The 24,037-nt window shown below is 55.5% G+C and overlaps 9 protein-coding genes across 9 annotated transcripts; 4 read left to right on the plus strand and 5 right to left on the minus strand.

The window, feature by feature from the left end:
• Positions 1-2,638: 2,638 nt before the first annotated feature.
• C8Q71DRAFT_744433 (uncharacterized protein) lies at positions 2,639-3,235 on the minus strand (the record flags this gene model as incomplete). The annotated part of the gene is made up of 1 exon (XM_047922942.1): positions 2,639-3,235. A coding segment is annotated over exon 1 (472 nt), but the record flags the coding sequence as incomplete, so codon positions are not given.
• A 3,198-nt stretch (positions 3,236-6,433) lies between these two features.
• On the minus strand, positions 6,434-8,290 carry C8Q71DRAFT_464937 (RNA polymerase III RPC4-domain-containing protein). The gene is made up of 6 exons (XM_047918708.1): positions 8,051-8,290; positions 7,980-7,992; positions 7,429-7,915; positions 7,196-7,368; positions 6,817-7,134; positions 6,434-6,758 (listed from the first exon to the last, which is right to left on the minus strand). The coding sequence occupies exons 1-6, from the start codon at positions 8,194-8,196 to the stop codon at positions 6,558-6,560; spliced, it is 1,338 nt and encodes a 445-aa protein (XP_047781491.1). The 5' UTR covers positions 8,197-8,290; the 3' UTR covers positions 6,434-6,557.
• A 142-nt stretch (positions 8,291-8,432) lies between these two features.
• On the plus strand, positions 8,433-9,876 carry C8Q71DRAFT_703152 (PRTase-like protein; the record flags this gene model as incomplete). Its single annotated transcript, XM_047920300.1, has 9 exons — positions 8,433-8,542; positions 8,662-8,686; positions 8,970-9,100; positions 9,200-9,248; positions 9,299-9,330; positions 9,387-9,536; positions 9,619-9,651; positions 9,719-9,742; positions 9,807-9,876. 9 exons carry the CDS (start codon positions 8,433-8,435, stop codon positions 9,874-9,876), a joined length of 624 nt encoding a protein of 207 aa, XP_047781492.1.
• Positions 9,877-10,429: 553 nt separating this feature from the next.
• Positions 10,430-11,740, plus strand: C8Q71DRAFT_855150 (mitochondrial carrier; the record flags this gene model as incomplete). The annotated part of the gene is made up of 7 exons (XM_047927150.1): positions 10,430-10,486; positions 10,542-10,565; positions 10,661-10,708; positions 10,797-11,025; positions 11,084-11,140; positions 11,198-11,662; positions 11,718-11,740. The coding sequence occupies 7 exons, from the start codon at positions 10,430-10,432 to the stop codon at positions 11,738-11,740; spliced, it is 903 nt and encodes a 300-aa protein (XP_047781493.1).
• Positions 11,741-12,899: 1,159 nt separating this feature from the next.
• On the minus strand, positions 12,900-13,887 carry C8Q71DRAFT_744465 (transcription initiation factor IID TAF10 subunit). The gene is made up of 4 exons (XM_047922943.1): positions 13,558-13,887; positions 13,401-13,465; positions 13,208-13,343; positions 12,900-13,149 (listed from the first exon to the last, which is right to left on the minus strand). The coding sequence occupies exons 1-4, from the start codon at positions 13,786-13,788 to the stop codon at positions 13,057-13,059; spliced, it is 525 nt and encodes a 174-aa protein (XP_047781494.1). The 5' UTR covers positions 13,789-13,887; the 3' UTR covers positions 12,900-13,056.
• Positions 13,888-14,223: 336 nt separating this feature from the next.
• On the minus strand, positions 14,224-17,183 carry C8Q71DRAFT_744470 (uncharacterized protein). Its single transcript, XM_047922944.1, has 15 exons — positions 17,123-17,183; positions 16,941-17,066; positions 16,747-16,887; positions 16,531-16,689; positions 16,105-16,474; positions 15,927-16,038; positions 15,814-15,867; positions 15,538-15,718; positions 15,387-15,477; positions 15,224-15,330; positions 14,957-15,161; positions 14,758-14,899; positions 14,540-14,697; positions 14,466-14,479; positions 14,224-14,407 (listed from the first exon to the last, which is right to left on the minus strand). Exons 3-15 carry the CDS (start codon positions 16,878-16,880, stop codon positions 14,371-14,373), a joined length of 1,764 nt encoding a protein of 587 aa, XP_047781495.1. The 5' UTR covers positions 16,881-16,887; positions 16,941-17,066; positions 17,123-17,183; the 3' UTR covers positions 14,224-14,370.
• A 420-nt stretch (positions 17,184-17,603) lies between these two features.
• C8Q71DRAFT_465102 (uncharacterized protein) lies at positions 17,604-19,258 on the plus strand. Its single transcript, XM_047918710.1, has 5 exons — positions 17,604-17,694; positions 17,769-17,906; positions 18,013-18,449; positions 18,504-19,006; positions 19,060-19,258. The coding sequence occupies exons 2-4, from the start codon at positions 17,815-17,817 to the stop codon at positions 18,998-19,000; spliced, it is 1,026 nt and encodes a 341-aa protein (XP_047781496.1). The 5' UTR covers positions 17,604-17,694; positions 17,769-17,814; the 3' UTR covers positions 19,001-19,006; positions 19,060-19,258.
• Positions 18,985-21,896, minus strand: C8Q71DRAFT_465105 (uncharacterized protein). Its single transcript, XM_047918711.1, has 13 exons — positions 21,709-21,896; positions 21,497-21,655; positions 21,072-21,444; positions 20,905-21,016; positions 20,790-20,843; positions 20,540-20,720; positions 20,391-20,478; positions 20,225-20,331; positions 19,967-20,171; positions 19,750-19,897; positions 19,533-19,690; positions 19,439-19,452; positions 18,985-19,380 (listed from the first exon to the last, which is right to left on the minus strand). The coding sequence occupies exons 1-13, from the start codon at positions 21,840-21,842 to the stop codon at positions 19,344-19,346; spliced, it is 1,770 nt and encodes a 589-aa protein (XP_047781497.1). The 5' UTR covers positions 21,843-21,896; the 3' UTR covers positions 18,985-19,343.
• Positions 21,897-22,151: 255 nt separating this feature from the next.
• C8Q71DRAFT_892389 (uncharacterized protein) lies at positions 22,152-23,900 on the plus strand (the record flags this gene model as incomplete). The annotated part of the gene is made up of 4 exons (XM_047928691.1): positions 22,152-22,433; positions 22,490-22,787; positions 22,851-23,288; positions 23,345-23,900. 4 exons carry the CDS (start codon positions 22,152-22,154, stop codon positions 23,839-23,841), a joined length of 1,515 nt encoding a protein of 504 aa, XP_047781498.1. The 3' UTR covers positions 23,842-23,900.
• Positions 23,901-24,037: the final 137 nt, after the last annotated feature.

Genomic DNA, 24,037 nt, shown 5'->3' on the forward strand with positions numbered 1-24,037 from the left:
GGGTGCTCTCACTTGCTCGAAGCTGAAATACCTCACACTTCCGTGAGTAGTATCGGTCACTTTATTCAAGACGATGTACCCGTATTGATCCAATGATTGCGAATACTATAGTACGATCGCATTCACCATACCATCGCACAAGCTTCCAAGAAGCCTCCGTTATCTAGCCTGCAATTGGACGATAGATGACATAGTGCACCGCTCCCTGGATAACTATCACGACGTCCAGTTGGATCAGGGAGCGTACCCGGACCTGCGCGAACTGTACCTCCTTCGGACTACTCCGGTCAACGTCCGCCTCCTTAATGGCCTCTTGCCGCAGATAACGCATCTCGACCTTTATCACCCACCTCGAGGTTCTCCTGCACAACATCCCTCATGTCCAGTCGCTCACGTTACAGGTATTTCGGGAGGATCAGGAGGAGCAGCTCTTCGCCGCGTTCGCATGTGGACCGTTCAGCCTCCCTCATTTGACGCAGCTCAAGGTCTGCGGCAGAGCGGGAGAGGATCCGAATGCTGTGCTCATGCCTCGGTTCACCGCCCTACTCGCAGCTGTCGTCGGCGGCATACCGACCTATCGGAGCTGCTCCTACCAGCCTTCATGTCTCTGAAACAGCTCCGAGTACTAGGACTGTATATTGGCGGCTTGAGCCCGACGCAGGATCATGTCTGCGAAGTATCTCGTCAGATGCCTTCAGAGCTCCATGCGTTGACTCTGTGCATTCCTGACGCTACCGTCTACAAGATCGCCATAGATGAACTGATGTGTGATCTCCTTTCATCCATCCGTACATCAACCCACGGCTTATTTTTTCACTAGTGCGCAAGGTGCCGGCAACTGGAGTTTCTCCACCTTTGGACGTGCCACTGTTGTCCGACGAGGGAGTGGCTGATTAGGAAGAAGTCATGACTCATTCGCCGATCCTGTATGGTGTGGCTCTCACTCGAAAATGCTTTCACAATCCATGCTTGGCTCTTCATGCGTGGACTCGACCAGGAGTTGACGGTCTTGAGTTTGGACCTCCTGTAGAATCTATCGCTCGCCAGTCCAGTCTCTCATACTACCGCACACGCTGCACGAAGCGCAAGAGGATGAGCCCTTCGCCGCGCTTGAGGCGCGCGATATGGAGGGTCCACTGCTCGAAACAACCGTCGTCCTACTCGCGGATGTCGTCCAGTATATAACCACGCTGCAGCGCTTCGATTGCTCGTTCTGCATGGCATCTGCGGTGCTGGGCATATTGAGCTCTTCGTGGATATTTTCGTTGTATGAAACATCTCCGTGTACGAGGTCTGCACGTAGGTTGCCCGTGCCCGACGTAGGGCAGTGCCCTTGAAGTCTTCTGCGGCCTGTCGCAGACTACGTCCGGAGCTCGACGCGACTCGTGGCCTCATCTAGTAAGTATAATTGTCTGAGCGTCCGATTTCACGGGAGAGGCGATCTAAGGCTTCCGGTAATTGTCAGAACGCTAGACACTCAGGCTTGGATATGCTCGAAGAATACCAATGGCTACGAGCCTATCCCCCATATCACCACCGTCATTCTACTTCTCATGGTCGACGTGACATTGTATAATGAATATTTGTTTATTACGCTGGCGAACCCACTCTAGTAACATAACGTATCAGAGATCCAGGAAATATCAACTTTAGCTCAAAGCAAACCAATAGGCAAGCAAACCATAAAACCAAGACAGCGACGGACAGCAACGACAACCGACCGAGAGCAAAGGTACATCCGCGTGGTGCAATCACTTTTGGGTGTTGATACGGCTTTTCGTGAGGCGGCCCTGAACGTAGTGCAGGCATAAAAATAGCGTATACAGCTGAGGACCAGTCAGTGAACCAAAGCGTCATTAGTGAGTAACAACTCACCGCTGTGAGTCTCATCAGAGGCTTCGCCGTGACCGGCTTCTGTTCACCTTCACCGTCTTTCCTATGAACTACCAGAATCGCGACCTTGCTCTCAGCATCTGCGTCCTCATCCTTGGTGTGTTTTGCGGTACTGGCATCCAGTTGAAACGCCGTCACGTCGTCGTCGTCGTCGTCGCGTCGCACTGGGTGCTATGAGGGCGAAACGCGACGATCATCAGTAAAAGTTCGTAGCATGAAGCCGAGGAACCACGCACCAGCTGTAGGCTCGGGGGCACGTCCGACACATGCTCAGCCGCTTCGTAATCAAAACCAGGGAAAGAATCCTGCGGCAGACGCCCCACGACACCGCAGACATTATGAGGACGTTTGCATATATAGTCTTCACACAACCGTACCATGTAGGACTCATCGTTGTTCGCGTGGCGCCTCGCTGTGGGGTACGGGTGGTACCGTCGTCCATGCGCGGAGCGGTAGCTGGGGAGGCGAAGGGGATAAGAACCGAGTGTCATGTCGATGCTCGCGTTTGTGTCACGGGATAGCACGGGTGCTTCAGTACTCGGGCTGAACAGCAGCCAGAACGCGACCTCCAAGAGCTGGAGATGGGAGGAGAGACGAAGGATGCGACAGGGTCCTGGGTGAGAGCACGCCCATTTTTATAGTGCATCAAACGAGGGCGCGAATATCGCGTAAAGACGGACGGCCCATTCTGAATTCGGTATGAGATCGGCGAGTTGTAGCGCGCTGCGAAGGCCTCGCTGCACGCCGCGCGCGATCTGCTTCCGCCTTCAATCGCGGATGACCCCAACATTGCCCATGGTGCTGTACTGTTGTTACTGCGAAATGGTCAGCCTAAGACATTCTCTGGAGAGCAGAACAGGTCAAGTCAACGGCGACACAACAACTCTGCACAGCTGTGCGACACGAGCTTCACGGATGCGCGACACGAGCTTGGTTCTCCGCGGACCCATACATAGACCGTAAATCTCTTGTGTCCCGCGCCTCCATATGCCAGCATACCAGCAGAAAACCACCACACCATGTCTCTGAGCTTTGAGTCGAAGCTCTTGGACAAACGCACCGGAGAGAACAATGGAGGATAGCGCGAGCTCCGCCGGTCTCTCCAGGACACCACAGTGGGCTTTTTCGCTCGACGCAGCTTCGCCAAACCTTGTGTAGAACCCACTGCTAGTATGACCCCTCCTACCACCACGCCTCCTCCCCATTCTCCGAGGATGCCACGACCTTGCGGGCACGCGCGAGGCATAGAGGCGGTGGCCACCCGCCGCCCTGGGCGCGCTAGTGACGCGTGACCCGACATCACGGTCACGCCAGCCACCGCCGATATCAGGGCGCATCAGGCGAGCCCCTTCTGTCTTCCTCATAATAGAACCATTCAGCTGAACCATTGCGTGCTGGTGTGATTCCAGAAGGTCTGCCTCAAGGCAACAATACACGATCTATACGACCGTGCGTCAAGAGCAAACAGGAGCAAAGAAATAACGTCCGCCATATTATTAGTGGGGGCACAGACGTCACGCGTCACTGTCGACGTCGAAGCCAACGCAAACTCCAGCGATATGTTGAGCAGCGACGAAATCGCATGAGTCCCAGACGCGTCGAAGACGGCGACGAGAGGGCGTGCAGCGTACCTTTACACATCCTCTTTCCACCATGATGAGTATCCTATTGATGATGCCGCTGAGCTGCAGACTGCACGCCGCGAATGTGCGCCCGAGACGCACAGGCGGCACACCACTGCGCGCGGGGTCCTTGAGAGGACGTCATCGAATGACCAAGGGCCGGCTGCACGACCGTTGCGTTGGTGTGACCAGGAAGGCTTTGCCACTCAACGGAGGCAATGTCTTCGCACTCGTCCACAAGTCGCCAGATGGGCCCGGCCTGATTGTAGCAAAAATGCAGAAGCAACGACGAAGTGCTGCCAAGGGTAGCGCAGTTGTTTTCAGCCGTTAATTCATTCAAGAAAATTCAATATCGCTACTGCGCGCATGGCGCAGTCCGATGCAGTCCAGCAAGAAAGCAAAGAGTCCGGTCGAAGCAGAGCAGAGCAGAGCACGCTGCAGGACGACACGATCAGTTACTGGCCGCATTTGTAATTGTCCCGTGTGGCTCGCAGCCGGGTGATGGTCTAAGCGCACCCGGCCCTCGCCGTCTCCAGTCTGAGTGACCTCAGGCTTCACTCTGGCGGCTTCAGCTGGCAGCCACTGCGCTGCCGCCACGGTTGCTCGCTCAACTCACCCCCGACGACCGCGAGTAAAATATCCACTGCTTTGCTCATTGTGACTCTGGCGAGGTCGAAACGCCCATATCGATGTGCGTGCCTGCTCGTCCCTTCCTCTCTGGTCGCGCCCTCACCGCAGCCTGAACACCGTACGGTGGTTCCGATGCAGCATCCTCTGCAATACATACCCGCGGAGGACAAGTATGCGCAATAGCCCGACGGTGACACTCGGTTGCGGACCATAAAGCGCGTGGCGGCCACATATCGGCCAGGCCGACATACGCCTTGCTATTTGCGGTGTTGCGGAAAATGTGGGCAGCAACACCCTACTCGACGATTGCGCTCTTCTGCAGGACATAGCCATACTGGCGACGGACCCTAGGATCATAGTAGGATGGACAGCGGTATGCAGAACTTCCGGTACGTACTGTACGTCAGGCCAGTGCATGGCGATCTAGAAATTGGATTTTCGAAGCCTGTTGCTACTGAACATCTGTTCGGTGCAAGTGATCGGGACACGTTCGAAGACGTACGGACCTTCCCGCAGTGGTACGTGCCGTCTACCCTGCCCGCCCTATCGCGCCTGTCCTTCCAAATTGTCACGCGGACCCTATATTCGATTGATGTCCCTTCCTTCGTTTCCTTCGTTTCCTTCATTTCCTTCATTTCCTTCGTTTCGTTTCTTCTGTCCCTATGCGCGCCTCTCGCGCCTTGCGACTAGCCATAAGCTTGGGAGAATATATGACATGTTGCAGGGATGCGCTTGCGATGTCTCTGCGTGGCTTCACGCTGTTCCCCTTTGATGACTCTGGTGGAACTCAGCAGCTACGTCTCGATGCCCTTCTTTCGTGTGTCTCCTCGTGTCCAACCGCCGGACCACAAGAAACAAACCGAATGCACGGCGAGCCTAAACGCGGACCTACCGCAAAGAACGATCGTGGCCACTGTCGCAAGCATCCCCAAGGAAAGCCTGCATATTCGCTATCGCAATATGTGCATCTACATTGCCCAGGGAGGCTCGCAGCTAGAAAACAGGTCCGCGAAGGACGCTGCTCTGCTGCGCGCGACACGCTTTGATCCACGCCCGCTGTCACCCAAAGCGCGTGGACGGATCGATGGCTAGCCAACCTACGAGGCTTTTGTTACGGTCACTACGTTCTCCATTTACCTCGTGCTGGCATAGATAACCCTAGATGGCGGTCAGTGCGTACCCAAGACGTTCAGAGGCATCTCGAACCGCATTGTGCCTTGCTCAGGCGCCCATTGCGCCTTCGAGGTCTCCCTTCTCCTTGCAACCCCGCCGGTCCCACTCCCGCCTCTCTCACACAATGACCGGGAATTTGGGTGGCGAAGACGTCTCGTCCGACAATAGGCCATCCGCTATCGCTGACACCGAACCGACCCCTCCGCATGCCGTTGCGCCCTGGACAATTTGAACGCTTCTTGGAGACGGTCGCTTCTCATCGACATCTCCAGCGCGCGCTGGCTGCTTCTGCATCACCGCCCATGTGACTGCAGAGTCCTCCCCGACTCCTCGGTGGCAGCGGCGAGTCAGCCCTCGCCTGACATGTCGCTTTTGGATCTGTTTCCCTCTGTCGGGCCAAGTGTATTGTTCGATATTGTGCGACGTAGACCGACCTCGAGCCTGACGATCTATACAAGCTAGACACAAGATATCACAACAAAGCGGTATGTTCAAATCTGAATATCCTAGGCGACGCACTCACCGCACGGACCACTGTACCTCCAAAATACCCAACTCGCTCTTCCGTCCACTAGCGGTGTGCCTCCGGGCCCTACGCATTCACCTCCGGCGACAGCCTCAGGCCAGCGAACCACTTTGCTTTCGTGACATTCGAATACCTCTCCCAGCTGCAGAGATTTTACGAAGAGTAAGTACCGGTGGCCCGCCGTTCTGGCTCATGTACCATATGGAGCTCCATCGCCGGCGGCTTCACGACCTGGCGCGAGGAGACTACAGCAACTGGGGGATGCTCGACGCGTCACTTCTGGCCGAGCGTCTGCTCGTGAAGGGGCGTGCTCGCGTTGCACCATGCACCTCTTGTAAAGCCTCCATTCGGCGATTCGCCAGAATTCACTCAGAGGAGGCAAAGACCCCAGAGTCGAAGATGTTCGTTGGGGCTTCCTCCGGAGGGCCGAGTAGTGTTGTGGCAGTCAAAGGAAAAAGAGTTTGAGTCCGTGCGTCTAATCGTCATTGCACATTGTACCGCGTACCATTTTAAGGTAGTGCGTTTGAGAAACTAGACCCTGTGTTTATAAGTAGTGGTGTCCTCTACTATTTGCGAGGATAGGTAAACGACGTCTGTGAGGGTTCATTGGCAGCACACATCCGTCGCAACGACCCAATAGATCTACGACCTCACAACACATTTACTCCCGCAGGCTTCACACAATGCCACGCACTTCTCACTGAGGATGCCAGCTACGTAGTGTCCATCGCGATCAGCCCCTCCAACTCCGGCGCAACCGGCTGTTCCGCAAGCTCCATAGCAGCCAGGAGCGTCTCCACGTTGGGCGAGGCGACAAACCTGCGATTCACCTCGCCCAATACATGCACGCGCTTGTTCTCCACATCGACATGCACCGCCTGCTGGAGGAACGACGGCTGCGTCGCCGCGGTGACCTGCGCAACGGGGTTAGGGTTTATGGCGCTGCCACAACATCCAGAAACGACGACGCACGTCCATGACAATCCCGTTCGCGAGGCGCATCTTCACCGCGCCACTCGCGTACACCTCGAGCTGGCCGATGAGCCCGTCGATCTTCTGGTCTGCTTCTTTCGCGCGTTCGCCGGGTTTGGTGCCTTGTGCGGGGGCGGGCGGTTTTGTGTCGGGTGCGAAGGTGACTTTGCGGTCGCCGCCGACTTCTGCGGCTCCGGGTGCAGCGGGGTCCTGTTCTGTCGATGCTGCCGCGGCCGCTTGGGCTGACGGAGAGACGAAGGTGGGGAAGGGGGAGGGGAATTGGAAAAAGTAGAGGCGTTCTTGGCGGATGTTCGGGTCCTGTGAGAACAGTTATCGGTTGAGGTTGGAGGGGGTGATGAGGAAAGAAAGAACGACGCACCACGTCATCTGCCTGATTTTCTTGTGCTAGTGCGAAGTCGTCGATGATGTCCTCGAGCTCTTCCTCGTCTTCGCTCTCGCTGAGGTCGACTGCGTTCGCCAAGTTGACTTCTGTCTCTGTTTCTGGCTCTGGGCTCTCGTCATCGACGTCCATCACCTCTGGTTTGGCAACGCCTGTGAACCGGAACAATTCAACGGCATGTCACACGGCAGCGACATCGAATAACCACGCACCTTTCCCTTTTCGATCTACGTTCTCCGGATTTTCCTTCTTGACGGTCGTCCCTTTGACCTTCTTCTTTGCCTCCCTCTCTCTCGCCAAGCTCTCCGGCGCCATCCAATCCATATCCCTGATCTTCTCCATGTCCACGATCTCCACGCCCTCATCCGGGTCCGAGTATGCTTCCTCGTCCTCATCTTCCACCTTCACTCGCGGCTCGCGCTTCAGTGCAGGCGCGGTCGTCTTTGTGAGCCCTGCGCCAAGTGCACCGGGCGCCTGCGGGACGGCAGGGGCGAAGTTCGAGCGGGGCGCGCTGCGTCGAGCAGAGGTGCCTGCGAGGGTGGGTCCCATGGCGAAGGGCCCGCTCGCGGTCATCTCAACGGCCGGCGGGCGCGGGGCTGCTCCTCGTCCTTCTCCACCGCGCCCTCGCCCTCGCGCACGGTCGCCCCTCCCGCGGCCTCGTCCGCGTTCCGTAGGTGCGGCGGCGGGGGCTGGTTCCTCCTGATGGCGATGGCGCACGCATGAGAACCGGGCACAGTAGTAGCAGCGCGGATCGGTCACGCACTTTTTTCGCATCTCTGTGGGCGAGGAAGGGCGTTGGGAGGGGCGCGGGAGAAGAAGGGCGGACGCACTCACTCCTTCTGGCGGCGCGCGGGGAGGGTGGGCGTGAAGACGAGGCGGGCGGCGCCCCTGCGGGTCGTCTCGCTCGCGCGCTTGGCGAGGCTCGGGATCGCCTTTGGGGTCGAGGACGACGCGGCCGGCGGCGGCGGGGGGTCTGGCATGTTGGCGGCGCGGTGAGAGGTGGTGGCTGAGGCGCGTCTGAGTCGGTGTGCAAGTTGAGGGCGTGATCAGTGATGCGGCAGAGGCGCGATCGGCGGCTAGATCGAGGCAGATGCGATAAACTTTTCTTTAGTTCAGCGAAAGTGCAGCCCAGCCACCGCAACCCGAGCAGCCACCCGCGGCCATCCTCTCAGATACCTCCTCCTCCCTCCCCTCCTCCTCTCAGACACGCGGCAAAATGGCCCCCAAGCACCAGCACATGACATACAACGATGTCCACCACCTCATCCGCGACTCTGCGGAGAGGATCAAGGAGTTCCGTCCTGACATGCTCATTGCCATCGGTGAGTTGTATCGAATACGCGACTGTCTCGGATTTGTCGCTCATGGTCTTGTAGGCGGAGGGCGAGTATTTGCTGCAGGAATATGCGATTGACCCGACCCGATTAACAGCATCTGTGTTGCAGTGGATTCTTCCCGGCGCGTGTCTTGGTACGTTTCCATGTCCGAATTGACTTTCACAGACGCATGGTACGATAGCCAGTCGCCCCATTCGGCACGCCCCCAACATATGCCTATACTGCAAATTCTGTGGACAATTTTGAGGAATCTACGTCCTCACGATGTGGCGGTGTGGCGGTGGACGGTTGCGTGAGCGGGAGCTTTATATTTATCGCACGTTCGCAGTCCCACGTTCGCGCCCAGCGAAACTGGCTATCGTCTCATGGCTCTGGTTCTGACGTTGAAGATCGCGGTCTGACCGGCGCGCCTCCAGCGTACATTCCTCAAAGACGCCGACACGAAACGCAACATCCCCATCCACGCGATTGGCCTCTCGCTATACGAGTCACTGCCGGGCACGACGGCAGAGCAGATCGGCAACGAGGTCATCCGGACGCAATGGCTGTGAGTGAAGCACCTGCGTGGCGTCGCATTGCCGCCTGTCTATCCCCGTGTGCCCAATGAACACCCGCTGATTGCGTATGCGCTCTCGCTCACTGGCAGGGGGCCCGAATCGGGGAAGATTCTGCTGGGCAGGCGTGCCCTGATTGTGGTCGGTGTCCGTCACTCTATCCCCTGAATCCGATGCAACTCTGTTACCAGGACGAGGTCGACGACTCGCGCAAGACGCTCCAGTATGTGCGCATCCCATGTGGCGGGCATGCGGCGCTGATCATCGCGCCGTGTTCAGATACGCCGTCACGGAGCTGCAGAAGGACATCGAGCGCGAGCTGCTCGCCCTGCCTGAGGCTGAGCGCGAGGCCAAGCGGACACGCTTCGCCGTGTTCGTGGTGCACAACAAGCTGAAACCGAAGGTGGGCTCGCTGCCCACAGACATCCCGTGAGCGTGCTTCTCCACCCAACGTCCCAACTTTATATCCATCAAATCGCCTTCGCGCCCTGACCACGCCCCCGGATCGCAGGTACTACCCGGGCGCCGAGACGGCGGACGTATGGTGAGCAGCGCATTAGGTTGGGATGCGCGTTCTGAGCGAGGCTGAATTAATGTCTGTGCGCGGATAGGCTGGACTACCCGTGGGAAGCCGTGTACGTGGTTGTGCAGCTGATTGGTTGGCGGCAGGAGGACTTGCTGACGGCCGTGCGTGACCAGGGATATCGACGAGCACGACCGACTCGCTGCCGAGGAGCGCGAGCAGGAAAAGCAGCAGTCCGCGTACTAGTAGGGCGGAGCAGGGGCGTGGTACGCGTGCGCGGCGCAGAATGCTGTACGATGCAGAAGAATTATCGCAATAAGCGTTCCTATCGATGTACTGGTGTAAAAATGGGCCCTTGGGTGACGATAGACTGTGATTCACGGAGTGATTTGTTTTGAGGAGGTAGAGATAGGCCGCTAGTACCGACCCAGATGGGACCCTTCTCAGCTGCCACGCTCGCTCCGCCTTCTCCTGCCTGTGCATATAAAGCCCCGGCGTGCCGTCCTCGCGGGCCCCCACCGCCGCTGTCCCATTGGCATCAGTGCCGCCTGCTGCGATCTGCTAAGCACCGTGACCCGAGCCCGACACAGCCGGCCGACAGCACAGGCCGCTGCCAGTGAGCACTGAGAGTGAGCAACCGTGACCACCGCGCAGGCTTACCTCATTCCGCCTCCTCCATTTTGCGCTCTCGCGCTAACCCCCGCCACCCGCCAAACTGTCGCTCCTACCTGCCTCCGCCGCCCCCGCGCTCGAGCCAGCGCTCCCCGGCGACGACCACGAGCCCACCGTCGCGCACATCATGGAGGTCGCAGAAGAGATTGAGTACGAGGGGCTGGACCCGAACGCCGGCCTTGCGGTGAGCATTCTCGGCCTCTCCGTGGGCGCAGTCCAGATCCTGACGATCCTCGCAGGTGAATATGATGGCGGGCGCGCTGGTGAGTGCCATTCCGCGACGAGGGCTGCTTGGGGAGTGCGGAGGGGCAGTTTGGGCGGGGCGGGTGCTCATGGGCGGGACTGACTCGCTACGTAGGCCGGCATCACAGAACACGCTGTCATGTTTCCTGTAGACAGTATCAAAGTGCGTATCCAACCGGTCCACCCGTCTGTGGCCCTCCAATGCGACTCCGTCGAGTACTGACGAGCGACCGACTTTGGCGGACGTATAGACCCGGATGCAGGTCTTCGCCACCTCACCATCGGCGGTCTACACCGGGATCGGGAATGCGTTCACTCGCATTTCCAGCACGGAGGGCATGCGTGCGCTCTGGCGGGGCGTGTCCTCTGTGATCATGGGCGCAGGCCCAGCGCATGCCGTCCACTTTGGGATGTACGAAGCGGTGAAGGAGCTCGGTGGCGGAAACGTGGCGGGCAACAGGAATCAGTGGTTGGCAACATGTGTGTGAGAAGTGAGCTCGGATTGGCGGAGGTGGGCTTATTCGTTTTTGGTGAATAGCATTAGCAGGAGCATCTGCGACAATAGCAAGCGATGCGTTGATGAACCCCTTCGATGGTGCGTAGACCACAAAGTCTATACCCATGATATTCCGTATGAACTCATTCTCCTCAGTCATTAAGCAACGCATGCAAGTCCACGAATCACAATTCCGCTCCGCCTTCACCTGCGCACGCACCGTCTACGCACGCGAGGGTCTCTCCGCCTTCTACATCTCCTACCCCACCACGCTTACCATGACCGTGCCCTTCACCGCCGTCCAGTTCACCGCGTACGAGCAGCTCAAGGCGTTCCTCAACCCGTCCGGCGTGTACTCGCCCGTCTCGCACATGATCGCGGGCGGCCTGGCGGGCGGAGTCGCCGGCGCGGTCACGACGCCGCTCGACGTCGCGAAGACACTCCTCCAGACACGAGGCACGAGCGCGGACCCGGAGATTCGCGGCGCGCGGGGGATGGGGGACGCGTTCAGGATCATCTTGGCGAGGGATGGGTGGAGGGGTTTTGGCCGCGGGCTGACGCCGCGGGTGTTGACGTTCATGCCGAGCAATGCGCTATGCTGGTTGTCATATGAGTTCTTTAGTGAGTTGGCTATTTTCGTGACTATATGCGTGGGTGCTGATGCCAGGCTCTGCAGAGGCTGCAATACGAGAGGATTAATGGCGCGTTCTTGTTTTCACCTGCATTCTATAGCTTATACACTCTCCATGTTGCTCTGCACCCGTCAAGCTATCTCGATTTCCTGTGTCATCGTACCGGCTGATACTGGCCACCGTCACTATAATTGTCAACTCAAAGGAATATGCACACAAGTTGTCGGTATATGCGATCTACAGAGGGTCATAGTCACCCGCAGTCTTGGCTGACTGAGACGTCGTGTGAATAAATGGACGCGAGTTCTGCCCTCGTCGATTGAATCAATCTGTGGAAGGCGCTATATTCAGTGCGCAAGATACGACATGTTCGACGGGCTGATTGTTAATTGCGACAGGGAGCGAACATCTAAGAATCATGGCTAATAGGTGTACCATTCCGTTGTATGCATTGTGGAGAAACTGGAAGGGAGGCGCAGGGCCAACGCACCATCCCAGCGGCGTGGAATATTTGATACAGTATGTACATAGGGCTCAGATTACAACACGACACCCATCGATCGCGACACAGGTCGCCTCCTTCGTGTGTCATATGGCGTCGTGCACCCTCCGCGAGCGCGACCTCTGGTCCTTTGGTTTTCCGTAGCGTTGAGCACACCTCCCTGTGGCCCGCGCGCGAGCTTCCGACGTTCTCAGATGAAATACCGTGGCCGCCTTCAACACCTTGCCTCACTTGTGCGCATATATATGCATGTGGCCACCATCGCGACGTCGTTTAGCCGTGAAATCTCTTGCCCGTTAGGCACGGGCGCAGGACGTAGCCTGCTGCGCCTTTCCCGTCCCTGTCCCCGTCCTCGGTGAATATCGCCTGGCGATGAATTGGGGACCACGGTATGTGACCCGAGACCGGGTCTTCGACGGCACCTCAGCGGTCTAACGGTCGCGCGAAAACGATGTTCTACTCAGAGTCATCGATGTGGAAGGAGGGACGTTGAAACTAGTCAGAGTGGTCCGAGTGGCCACGCTAGCGTCGTAGCTGCGGTGTGCGTCAATGTACCTATAATGAGAGTCAAAGGGGTGGTACCCTCCAGGTGTAACGATACCATGTGAAGCTGTCGAGGAGGAGTGTTCCCTAAGTCGAACGGTGTTCCATTGTACGGAGACCTGAGATTGACTGATATCAGCGTTGGAGTATCCGGTTCTTACTTTACGTTGTTGCCTTTCAAATCGAATACACATGACGTATCCGAACACGCCATGGCCAATACGAGACTAGAAAAGAGCACCCTCTCCATAATGTCATCGTCAGATGTTATTGCATAGTGAAAGATTGAAACATATTAGTACACATCATACAGACAAGTCCGCACCTTGGCGTCTACATTACAAGTAATACTCGGGCTTGCGAGACGTTATGCCATACTCTGCCAGAGCCGAAGTGAGATCCTCCATCATGAGTGTGGTCTTTGTCTTGTCCTGATGGTGTGCTTAATGAGAGGACCAAACGCAGGTTGTGTCGATGTGAGAGACGCACCCTTGCTGATGCCGGCCCTGAGGGCTGAGCACGGGCCCTACCACCCACCGCGTTGGAACGTATCCGGGCGTGTTGATACGCGTCTGCAGCGATGTCGGATACAAACTTCTGCGCCGCGAGGGAGAGGAGACGTTTACTACGGCAGGTCTCACGGATTAGGTGATGAACGACCCCGCAAGGATGGGAGGCTCACAGTCGGACATCCTCACACTCGAACCCGACCCGCTGGAGGTAGTAGTCCGTGACCTCGTTCGGTATCTGCCATGTGGTCATTAACATCAACATTGAAATCCTCGTCGGTGCAGCGGCATCTTGACACGGTGAGCGAGAGGCAGTAGCCAGAGACATACCAAGGGCTCGTAATCGTCCAGCATAAGGAGGAACTCAGCCAATGTGCGGTCTTTCCGTGCTTCCTCTGCTGTCTGTCGCGATGACTGCGCGGTTGTCTGCTGTGCCTGCGCAGAGGTACTCGCGACTTGCGACGGGTCTGGCGTGCCAGTGGCTTGTTGCGCTGGAGGATGCGCAGGGAGAGGAGGATAGTAGCCCTGGCTCTGGGATGACGTGTTGTAAGGCGTAGACATGGTTCCTTGCGCAGCTTGTGTGTGATTCAGGACGATGCACGATATTCAGAACTGGAGAGTGGAAGGTGAATCGGTGAGGCTTGGATGAATGTGGTGGAGTGTGGCACTGTGGCGACTACTGCAGCGAAGCGCGCGGAAGGCGCTCATTCCCATATGAGGCAACCCAAGACGTTCACGCGTTCACGTTCAAGACTCGGAGCCTGTCAGTCAACTTGAGGCCTTGAAGCTTGAGCTTGAGGCCTTGAGGGGCCAGCTCGAGCCGCTAATCGCGAGTACTAGTGCTATGTAGTCCTCTTCATCACATGGTGACACGTCGACTGGGTCTCCCGAGGAAAACGTTTGATCAAGCCGGCCAACAAACATCGACCTTGACCCGCTACCGTGACAGTGTCACTACTAGTAGCTTCCCTCAGCTCGCTGCCGCTTTCGTCCTAGATCAGGGCCCCATGCAGTGTTGAACATCATGTGTACCGCAATGCTACAACTCAAAAAATGATATTACAGGGAGCGCAACCATTCACCGATTTTACGTCCGTCTCGAGGTCTGTTTACGCACTGTCGCCCATCCATACCAGTCCTTCTCTACTCTTCATCATCGTAGACGATAATCGCGGGAGTTCTAGTTGTCCCCTGAAGTTAATACACAAGCGGCTGTGATGTGACAAAAGCCTAAGTACCTCCGTTGTACGCCCTGGAAAGAGTTAAAGTGGACGTCAATAACCTTGAACATGACGAATGGTGGTTCACGCACGTCCTCCCACCAAGCGATCTGGGCTTGAATCTCAGTGAGACCTAGAAGTAGGATGACTTCGTAATTCTGCCACCAGTATGGCCCGAGCGGGCCATCGCCGCGCCTCCATGAGCTCTCAGCTTCTGTGGCTGTGACTGTGCAGGCCACGGAGAACATATCTATTCGCCAACAATCACTGTCAGCCCGTGCCAAAAAGACTTTTAGGTTGATCATCGAACCAGGTTCCTCATCTCGCCATGCAGGAGCAATTTCCGCTCCTCGATAGGACATCACACTCGTAGAGATCGAGTGCTCGTTACGGTCTCTCGTGTGGGTTGAGAAATGGAAATTATATTCTGTAGTTTCCGTGACCAGTGTCCCCTGACAGAAGTGTTCAAATTCATAGCGATCGGGAGTACGAATTCAGTTCGCCCTCACCTTCCGAATGATGCAAGCAAAAGCCTCATCTAAAGTCAATTTACCATCTGGAAAAGTGTATAACAGATGTTGACGCCGTATATGTTCTGGATTTGATGGCTCATACGACCGTGCGCACGGAGAGCCGTACGTGTACCTTGCAGTTCTGGCGCGCACGCGGCGATCAATGTAGAACCACAGCGCACCTTCAGCCACGGCTTTCGATCTATCACAAGCGCACGTCTCTTCAGGAGACCGGTTGTCCGAAACGGCTAGGAGGGTGCTTACGTTTGACCCTCCGGGGAATACATTCGCAAGCCCTTGCTGTCCGAGTGTGCCTGGAGTCCTGCACGCAGAAAAGGGCTGGTAGCGAACCCTCCGACGAGGAGCAACGTCTGTTTCATGTTGTATGATGAGTCTGTTCTTCAACGTACTCAAGGAAAGGACGTACAGCGAGGTTCATGTCCACTCCTGACAACTGCGAGTCGATTGCGGTCTTAATGGCATCAATTGACGGCTGGAATAGAGATGCCATCTCTGAGCTGACACGTGGAGTTGAGCCTATTTGCTTCACCGTCAGACTCAATTATAGTTGCGCTTACCCTGAAAGTGACAGGATACCACGCCGAATGTTGTATGTATCATCTGTGTCGCGAGGACCTCCGAATTTTATGTAAGATGTCGCAGAAGAATCTCGGAAGGTTGGCTTGGTCATGGTGTCGAAGCTGGTCATCATCGCGTCGAGGTCGTCGGCGGTCGAGAAGCGAGACTGTCTGAGCTTGTCTAGTAGTGCCCGATAAGTACGGCGCAAATACACGTATAGTCGTCAAGGTCAGAACACGTAGGATCGGCTCATGAGGTGGCATAACGCGACTTACCTTTCAGAAGTTGCTCCGCTCGGTGGTTTACCATTGTTGATCCTTGAATGAGACCTACGGTTGTTTTGCGGTGAGTGCACGAACAGACCTCATGGTACCAAAGTCGATCGTACATTCGGGAACAACACATTCCTCCACGAGAACGGGCCGGCTCCCAACAACACGGTACGTGCTCAAATCTATGGTGCCGCCACCACAGTCGACGATTGTCACGATACTGTTCTCCTGTGAAAGACGAATGCAAACCGTCACAGCGAATCCGAACGAGAGTTTGTGATCAGCTACGCTTACATGTATGACGTCCTCCCCTAGACCAGTTGCGATGCAAAATTGGAGACTCGCTTCTCCTTCTGTGACGAATTGAAGCCTGGAAGCCCCCTTAACGTTGTCGGGTATCAGCTTCGCGAGGATAGCAGCGCGTCTCATGGTGTTCTGTTGCGGGCCCGCCCATCCATTGGGGTGGCTGAGTACGAAGTCGATAGGGGTGTCCGAGTTCAAAACCTGTCTTCCGATAGGGTTCGTCTCGGAGATGAAGTTCTTGGCACATCTGAATACGTAGGCAAGATAATCTGCCAGAATCTCAATCACAGGCTTGTCCACGTCTATTGGAGGTAGTGCTGCGCCCGGTAGAATGGACGAAGGACGAAGATGAAGTTTGAACCTAAGGGCTTCTTTGTTAACAAAGGGTACCGTGACGTTCAGTGGCTGAACACGGACCACTTCACGTGTTTCCAATCCTGCGAGTACGCTTCTTCCTTGATATTCTCTAGTGTCGTCTCGGCCCCTACCGCACGGAGGTGGTCTTGCTGATCGTAGTAGAGGACAGAGGGCGTCTTGACATCCCTTGACTTGTTCTCGCCCTCTTGTCCAGGGAACCTTGCAGCATTCATTGAGACAATGTGCGAGCCACTGCGTGAATAGTCGCATGCTCACCGTGTGACACTGAGAACCTTTGGTATCTCACCGGGATCCAACACACAATATGAAACGCCACTGTATGTTGTGCCGATGTCGATGGCGATCACGAGTTTACGACTCCTGCCTTTGTAGGGTTCGAGCTGAAGCATCGTGGTTCTGACGAAGCGGTCAGGCCGACAACTGAAGTACGGACTTCATACAGAACTCACAATGAGATACAAGGATACCGAATCTCCTCCCGCTGGCACCGAAATGGGATGGATGGATGTCTGCAGGTTCAAGCACGCTATTAGTGCTATGCGCCGGTGCAGCCGTGGTCTTTGTGTCACTCAACTCTGTGGGGGTCTCTCAGCATTGTACAGACGATTAAATAAAGGCTGTAGGTACCCACCTTGGTCGCTGTGCGGGTGGCACACTGTGTAGTACAGTCAGACGGCTAAGGTGTGTCTGAGATCTCCGCAACGCGTTTGATGTTTCGCGTCTGTCACGAAGCCACGTGCCCGTGTCACTTCCGGCGCGCGCGCCGCGCACATGCTAGAATGTGACAGTACGCGTACCGCCGCGTGATCGTAACAGGAGGTACCAGCAACAATGGCGGCTGCTGCTCAGTGGCCGACGCTCGCCATGATCAAGACCTTTGTCTCGGGTGTAGCGACTGTTTTTACGAAGATGGGGTTCGCTGGCAACGACGATTCAACCACTCCGGATCCCGCTGCCACCTCACTGGGCTCTAATGAAGGCGAGGAACAGGATACCGGATGCACCGACTCTACTACTAGTCATGATGGTTGCTCTAATGTAGAGCCAACACTCCAGAACACCGTGGCGGGACAAGGCCATAGCAAACATCTTTCGCGCTCCTCCGGTAACATTACATCGACTCCTGCTCCGACAGTAGCAAACACACCCCAAAGCGCAGTTATGGCGGTGGTAGACGACATAGAACAGGGTCCGAAGAAGGCGGTAAGTGATATTCTTGCATTTCACCTGAGGCTGCGACTTCGCTTGTACCCCAACGATGAGCTAATTGAAATCAGAGCCGGGACAGACGACGCTCGTCTGTCATTCACCTCAAAGAAGAGAATGCTATGCTCAGGCAGGCCATGGAAGATTGGAGACACGACGCGAATCAATGGGAGCAAAATGCTGTGCACCACAGAATGCACCATGACGCAGTACGTGTTGAATATGAACGTATCCGAGGCGAGGTAGGCCCATCGTTCCTAGAGGCAGAATCATCTTCATGACGCGGCCATTCATTTAGCTCAACGAGGCTAGAAGGCATGAAGCCACTCTCCTCGAGGAAGTCACGCATTTGAAGACGCTCCTCGAAGATCGCAGGCAAGAACTGAAGGACGCCCAGCGCTTCATGGGTACGATGGATACGTTCGCGGAGAGCGATGTTGTTCGGGAAGTCCACAGCTTGAACACGGAGATCTTCAACCTAGCACGGTCGATAGCGGACAATGCCTCACAGCACTCGCCCACACAAATACAGGCCTCGGAGCGTGACGCAGCAGAAACCACGATCCATATCTTGGGTCGTCATTTCGCCACCATGCTTGAGTCGACAGACACGCGAGGAGACACGATCCTGCTCGAGATCGCCATACAAGTCGTGGTGACAGGATTTCTCTATGAGGTAGTCTCCGCCTGGACGATTGGTCATGACGGCAACGGCATCCTGGCGTCTGTATATGGGAGAATACGAGCATACGGTGAGCTCTGCTCGACGTGAACGCCGTTGTCGCCAAGGGCTAAGTGACCTGCAGAAAATCAAAGCGTAGCGGGTCAATGGCGTGCCTTGACCCGTAAGTTTGCACAAGACAAACACATCAACCCAGCGCAAATGGAAGAAATTCTGACACGCGACCTCGCTGCGCTGCTCCAACATGTCATGACACTGTCACGCATGAGTCTCTCTACAAGGCACAACCCACAGCCGTCTCTGCACACCTTGATCGGTAAAGCGCTTAAGATCCGCCACCTCGTCGGTGAGGCAATGAAGAGCAGCGAATACGAGGCACTCCTCCCCCAGCCAGAAGCAGCGTTCGTACCGGGCGAAATGGAAGATGCATACGCCCCGAGAGGGGCGGGGCGGCGCGCGGGATTGTCCGTGATGTGTTGCGTGAGCTTAGGGCTTCGGCGAGTCGAGAAGTCCGAGGAGGGACTGCGATCGGTGACGCTAATAAAATCGGAGGTTGGTCTTCAGACGTTATTGGAGGATCTGGGAGTCGCAGGCGAGGACGATGAAGACATGTCAGCCTAGTAGAAAGTAGGGAACCCTTACTTCATGCCGACAGCACAGTATATCTGATTAGTCCTTAGGTCCTGAATATCAAACTATGAACCTAGTAATACACGCGCGACACACTCGCCACATAGTTCCTCGTACTCTAAGACCATCACTACGATACACCCAGTTTGCGTTTGTAAGGGACAATAATCCTCTCTTGTCAGCGAATGAATAATGAGAGGCGGAGACGTGTATGGAAGCGCTAAGTACTAGGAGATGAACGTGAAGCCGAGACGTGTTGTGTACTTAGTACAAACATGGTAGCAGTATATCCGAGTCGGCAGGACACATCGACACCATTCGAGAGATTGACCGGCTACTGTTCATTGTCGTAGACTATAGTCGCAGGGCTCCTGATTACAACTGCGTTTCAGCGCACTACAGCAGCGTGGGACCTGATATAAAATTCACCTTCGTTGCTCTCCCTAGTATTCAGTCATTGAGTCAGCGAATGATACACTACTATATCTCGGCGACAGCGAGCGAACGGCGATGTGATACGTACATTTTCCAACCATGAGATCTGAGCCTTCATCTCCGTCAAACCGAGGAGCAGGATCACATCAAATTTCTGGCACAAAAATGGCCCGAGGAAGCTGCTTTCTTTCTTCCACGAGCTGACAGCGGTGTCAGCCCTGATCGTGCACAGAGTCGAGAACATCTCTAGCGATGGATCATTCATAAGATGGTTGCTGGATGATCGACGGAGTACACAAGCTTACCTGGTTCCTCGTCTATCCACTGTGGATTTGAGCTATTGCCTCGGTAGGCGATCACGTCGCTTGGGATGGTAGAGCTGCTGATCAGCCCTGCCCGCCGGGATGCGATAAAGGTGTAGCTGAATTCTCTCTCTTCGGTGACTAAGGTTCCCTGAACAAACGTACACCCCACCCCGTTCGGTCAGAACTGCCATGGTGAATGTGAATGTGTCGCTCTTACCTTCTGCACCAGAGTGGCAAACGCAGATGGGATGACTGGCCATCCGTGCAAGCTCATGCATGCTAGATGCTTGCGTTTGAGGTGTGAGGGTTCTGAAGGCTGAAAAGGAGATGCATAGTCTGTTCCGTATGTGTGCCTGGCTACTCTTGCACGAACGCGATGGTCCAGGTAGTACCAGAGTGCACCTTCAGCCACCGCCTTGGAGCTGTTGTGTATCTAGTTCGCTGAGCACAGGAATCATACATGAAGATGGCTTACGTTTGGCCTTCCGGTGAAAACATCCGCAAGCCCCTCCCATTCATGTGCGCCTGCAACTCGGTGCGTAGGAATGGACTCGTGGAGAAACCGCCAACCAGCAATATCGTCTGCGAATATAGACGTCATGTCACTGATGGTGGTAGATGAGGCAGACGGTGCTCGCCACGAGATCAGAGTCTACTCCGGATACTTGATTGTCGATTGCGGACTTGATCGCGTCGATGGACGGCCTAAAGAGCGATGCCATCTCTGACCTGCCAGACGAGTGGTCAATACATCGCATCGTTCCTTTGAAGCACGGACATAGCCACGTACCCTGAAAGGGTTAGGATGCCACGTCGAATCTTGACTTTCGGGTCTGTATCGCTCTGCCCTCCGAACCTGATGTGCGACCCGGCAGCCGGATCTCTGAAAATCGGCTTGGTTGTGCTTTCAAAATACTGCATCATGGCATTGAGATCGCCAGGAGTCGAGAAGCGAGATTTTCTAAGCTTATCTGCCGGGGGCGTCCCACAATCACCAATGAGTCGGCATATGGAGTGCTAGGTAAAATGGCTGGACTCACTTCTCAGCAGTTCTTCAGCTCGACGATCGACCATCGTCGAGCCTTGCATGAGGCCTTGTTATGGCTTATGGTGAGACTGTGTGTAGAATGCTATGTGGCATGCTAGAGTACGCACATTGAGGAACAACGCTCTCCTCCACAGAAACAGGTTGGCTATCGACCACGCGATATGTACTGAGGTCTACGGTCCCACCGCCGCAATCGACTACTGTCACACAACGATCCTTCTACAGCATGCAGTCCTTGAGAGACATTGGAAGATCTCAAAGCGGACAAGCTCACCTGCATGATATCATCCACAAGACCGGTCGCCATACAGAATTGAAGGCTCGCTTCTCCCTCTGTGACAAATTGAAGTCTTGTCGCGCTTTCAGGGGAGTTGTCTGGTATCAGCTTGGCCAGGACTGCTGCGCGCCTCATGTTCTGTTGTTGAGGGCCCGACCATCCATTCGGATGGCTGAGAACGAAGTCGATAGGAGCGTCGGAGTTCAGTATCTGTCTACCGATTGGGTTGGTCTCTGAAATGAAGTCTTTCGCGCATTTGAGTATGTAGGCCAAATAATCAGCCAAGATATCGACGGCAGGCTTGTTCACGCCGATAGGAGGTAATGCTGCGCCCGGGAGGATCGAGGGAGGACGGAGATGGAGCTTGAACCTAGGGCACTATGTGACTTCGACGACGAGATACAATGTCGACGAATACACACCATTTAACATACTTCCATTCTTGCGTGTACGCCTCGTCCTCGGTGCTCTGTAGCGTGGCCTCTGCTCCTACGGCGCGGAGTTTGTTGTGTTGGTCATAGTAAAGGACAGATGGTATCTTGACATCTCTCGATTTATTCTCGCCTTCTTGTCCGGGAAATCTGACCCGGAATGAAGTCAGCTCGAGGTTGTCAAGAGACGATGGTTCACGCACCGAGTAACACTGTGTACCTTTGGTACCTCACCAGGATCCAGGACGCAATACGCAACACCACTATAGGTAGTTCCGATGTCGATGGCGATGGCGAGCTTACGGCTACTGCCCTTGTAGGGTTCTACCCAGAACATCTTGACCAGGTCGGGGAGAGTGCTGACCTACCACGCAACTTGATGGATTATAAATGTAATGCGGCTATCCCAACGACAACACGCGCTTCAATGCAGGGTTCAAGCGTGTGCAAAGAGCGCCACTGCGGAGACAAATGAACAGCAGGAGAACTTCCTGCCAGTGGTGACCGACGGAGAAGCCCGAGAAGCAAGCTCCATCCGGAGCGTCGTGTAGACCGCATGTGAGTTCTATAGGTGTACTGTCGAATGCAATCGTATAAGTTCTATTCAGAGCTCATGCTCTCACCCAATGATCACAGTACGTTCGCGATGAGGGCCATCAAGAGCAAAGCATCGCATGTAGCCTCCAAATTCGCATTTGGCAGGGACTCGAAAGCCGCCGGACCGCCCGTCGCCGACAAAGGATGCGACATTGAACGTCCAGAGCCATCTCTTCGCGACGTGCCAGGAGGCCAGAACGAGCCACATTCGTGTCCCACCGACAAAAACCCGTCGGTCTACTACGAAACGTTGGGAGAGTCGCCACGGAGGGCGACGACGCAGCACGTTCGAGTCGCAGACTCGGATATCATGGAGCCTAGTTCAGAGGAGGTTAGCCACATCCTTGATAGTGCGCTTCTCAGCATTGTAGCCTAATGACGTACCAGACACGAGAACAGTCCCAGACCCAACTCACGGAGAGAGAGAACGCTCAGCTCAGACGGAAACTCGCAGACATAACGCGGCATAGTGCTAGGCTCAGACAAGGTCGCGACGAGGCGCTGCGCGAGAAAACTAGACTCAAGCAAGACCTAGACAAAATCGTGCAAGAGAACATTGGGCTCCAGAAACGACTCCACGAGATGGAGCAGCACGCCGGATCCTGGAAGCATGAGGCTACGCGCTACAGAACGGAGAGGGACGCCGCGCACCTGGACGTAGAACAAGTTTCCCGAAAAGAGGCAAGTGCGCCTTCCCACTGAGGTAGAGCTCTGCGAGTAACGCCGCCGATGACCTAGCAAAGCAAAGCTCAGAGGCGTGAAGAAGCCTTGGTCAAGGAAAACGCACAATTGAGAACGTTGCTCGAAACTCGCCGACGCGAGCTACAGGACGCACAGCACTTCATGGGTACGGTGGACACCTACTCAGAAAGCGAAGTTGTGGAGGAGGTCCGCAGCCTGAACGCGGAGATCTTCAGCCTGGTACGCGCAATCGCCGACGGAGCCGAGCCTGACCAGGACCCGCACGCGCTTCCAGGCGCGGAAGAGAATGTGATGAGGCTCGCAGTGGGTCAACCCTTCCTCGGTATGCTCAGGTCCACAGACACCCGGGGAGACACAATCCTACTCGAGGTTGCGATGCAAGCTGCAGCCGCAGGATACCTTGCATGGATTATCCGCACTTGGCTGATGAATGATGAAGGCGACAGCATCTTGACATTTGTATACAAGGGGATCCGGGATGCCGGTAAGTACCTCTCTACTTCTTGAATACCCCTGCTACCGTATACTGAAGTTATTTAGAAAACCAAAGCGTAGCGGGTCAATGGCGTGCCCTGACCCGAAAGTTCGCACAAATTCTTTGTCTCGGCTCGCAGCAACTCGAAGACCGCTGCAACAAGGGGCTGTCAAAGATGTTCGGGAACAGTATAGCCTTGGCGCGCATGCGTTCCTCTCCGGACAGCGATCCGAAGGAGGCCATACAGATCCTGGCTCGAAAGACCCTCAAGATCCGCCACCTCATTGGTGAGGCTATGAAGAGCAGTGAATACGAGATCCTGCTTCCGCAACCAGGCGCCACGTTCATGGCCGAAGACATGGAAGACATATACAGTCCGAAAGAAGGGCGACGCACGGAATCAGAGTCTCATGTCTTGTGTTGCGTGGCTCTAGGGCTTCGGAGGGTCGAGAAGGTCGGCGAAGGGTTGCGGTCCGTGACTCTCGTCAAACCGGAGGTTGGGCTTCAGACCTTGTTGACAGACTTGAACTTGGCAGACGGGGACATTGGGAAGGTCGTATGACCATAGTATCATATTCTTGCATTGCCGCACATGCAGTGTATCTGATCAGTCTCCAGCCCTTGGAATTCGAGTTGCCTACGCACCTAATGATATCACACAAGCTATCCACAGCTCCCGTCACTTTCGCTCGTCGGTGAAGCCCTCAGAAATGACGAATTTGGGAATAAGCCAAGATTGGAATGCAGAAGGCCTGGGA

The sequence above is a fragment of the Rhodofomes roseus genome (assembly GCF_022264815.1).
Source record: "Rhodofomes roseus strain CIRM-BRFM 1785 chromosome Unknown C8Q71scaffold_5, whole genome shotgun sequence".
Lineage (NCBI taxonomy): Eukaryota > Fungi > Basidiomycota > Agaricomycetes > Polyporales > Fomitopsidaceae > Rhodofomes > Rhodofomes roseus.

Coding starts and splice junctions, on each gene's coding strand:
- C8Q71DRAFT_464937 (XM_047918708.1), bottom strand. CDS start 8,196: ATGCCAGACCCCCCGCCGCCGCCGGCCGCGTCGTCCTCGACCCCAAAG. Junction 7,369..7,428: donor CGTAGATCGAAAAGGGAAAG/GTGCGTGGTTAT, acceptor TCCGGTTCACAG/GCGTTGCCAAACCAGAGGTG. Junction 7,135..7,195: donor AAAATCAGGCAGATGACGTG/GTGCGTCGTTCT, acceptor CTGTTCTCACAG/GACCCGAACATCCGCCAAGA.
- C8Q71DRAFT_744465 (XM_047922943.1), bottom strand. CDS start 13,788: ATGTCTACGCCTTACAACACGTCATCCCAGAGCCAGGGCTACTATCCT. Junction 13,466..13,557: donor TGGACGATTACGAGCCCTTG/GTATGTCTCTGG, acceptor ACCACATGGCAG/ATACCGAACGAGGTCACGGA. Junction 13,344..13,400: donor GAGTGTGAGGATGTCCGACT/GTGAGCCTCCCA, acceptor GACCTGCCGTAG/TAAACGTCTCCTCTCCCTCG.
- C8Q71DRAFT_744470 (XM_047922944.1), bottom strand. CDS start 16,880: ATGCTTCAGCTCGAACCCTACAAAGGCAGGAGTCGTAAACTCGTGATC. Junction 15,162..15,223: donor TATTCCCCGGAGGGTCAAAC/GTAAGCACCCTC, acceptor CGCTTGTGATAG/ATCGAAAGCCGTGGCTGAAG. Junction 14,900..14,956: donor TTGCTTGCATCATTCGGAAG/GTGAGGGCGAAC, acceptor CACTTCTGTCAG/GGGACACTGGTCACGGAAAC.
- C8Q71DRAFT_465102 (XM_047918710.1), top strand. CDS start 17,815: ATGCTATGCTCAGGCAGGCCATGGAAGATTGGAGACACGACGCGAATC. Junction 17,907..18,012: donor ACAGAATGCACCATGACGCA/GTACGTGTTGAA, acceptor CGAGGCTAGAAG/GCATGAAGCCACTCTCCTCG. Junction 18,450..18,503: donor TGGGAGAATACGAGCATACG/GTGAGCTCTGCT, acceptor AGTGACCTGCAG/AAAATCAAAGCGTAGCGGGT.
- C8Q71DRAFT_465105 (XM_047918711.1), bottom strand. CDS start 21,842: ATGTTCTGGGTAGAACCCTACAAGGGCAGTAGCCGTAAGCTCGCCATC. Junction 20,844..20,904: donor GGAGAGCGTTGTTCCTCAAT/GTGCGTACTCTA, acceptor AGCCATAACAAG/GCCTCATGCAAGGCTCGACG. Junction 19,898..19,966: donor TTGCCACTCTGGTGCAGAAG/GTAAGAGCGACA, acceptor ACGTTTGTTCAG/GGAACCTTAGTCACCGAAGA.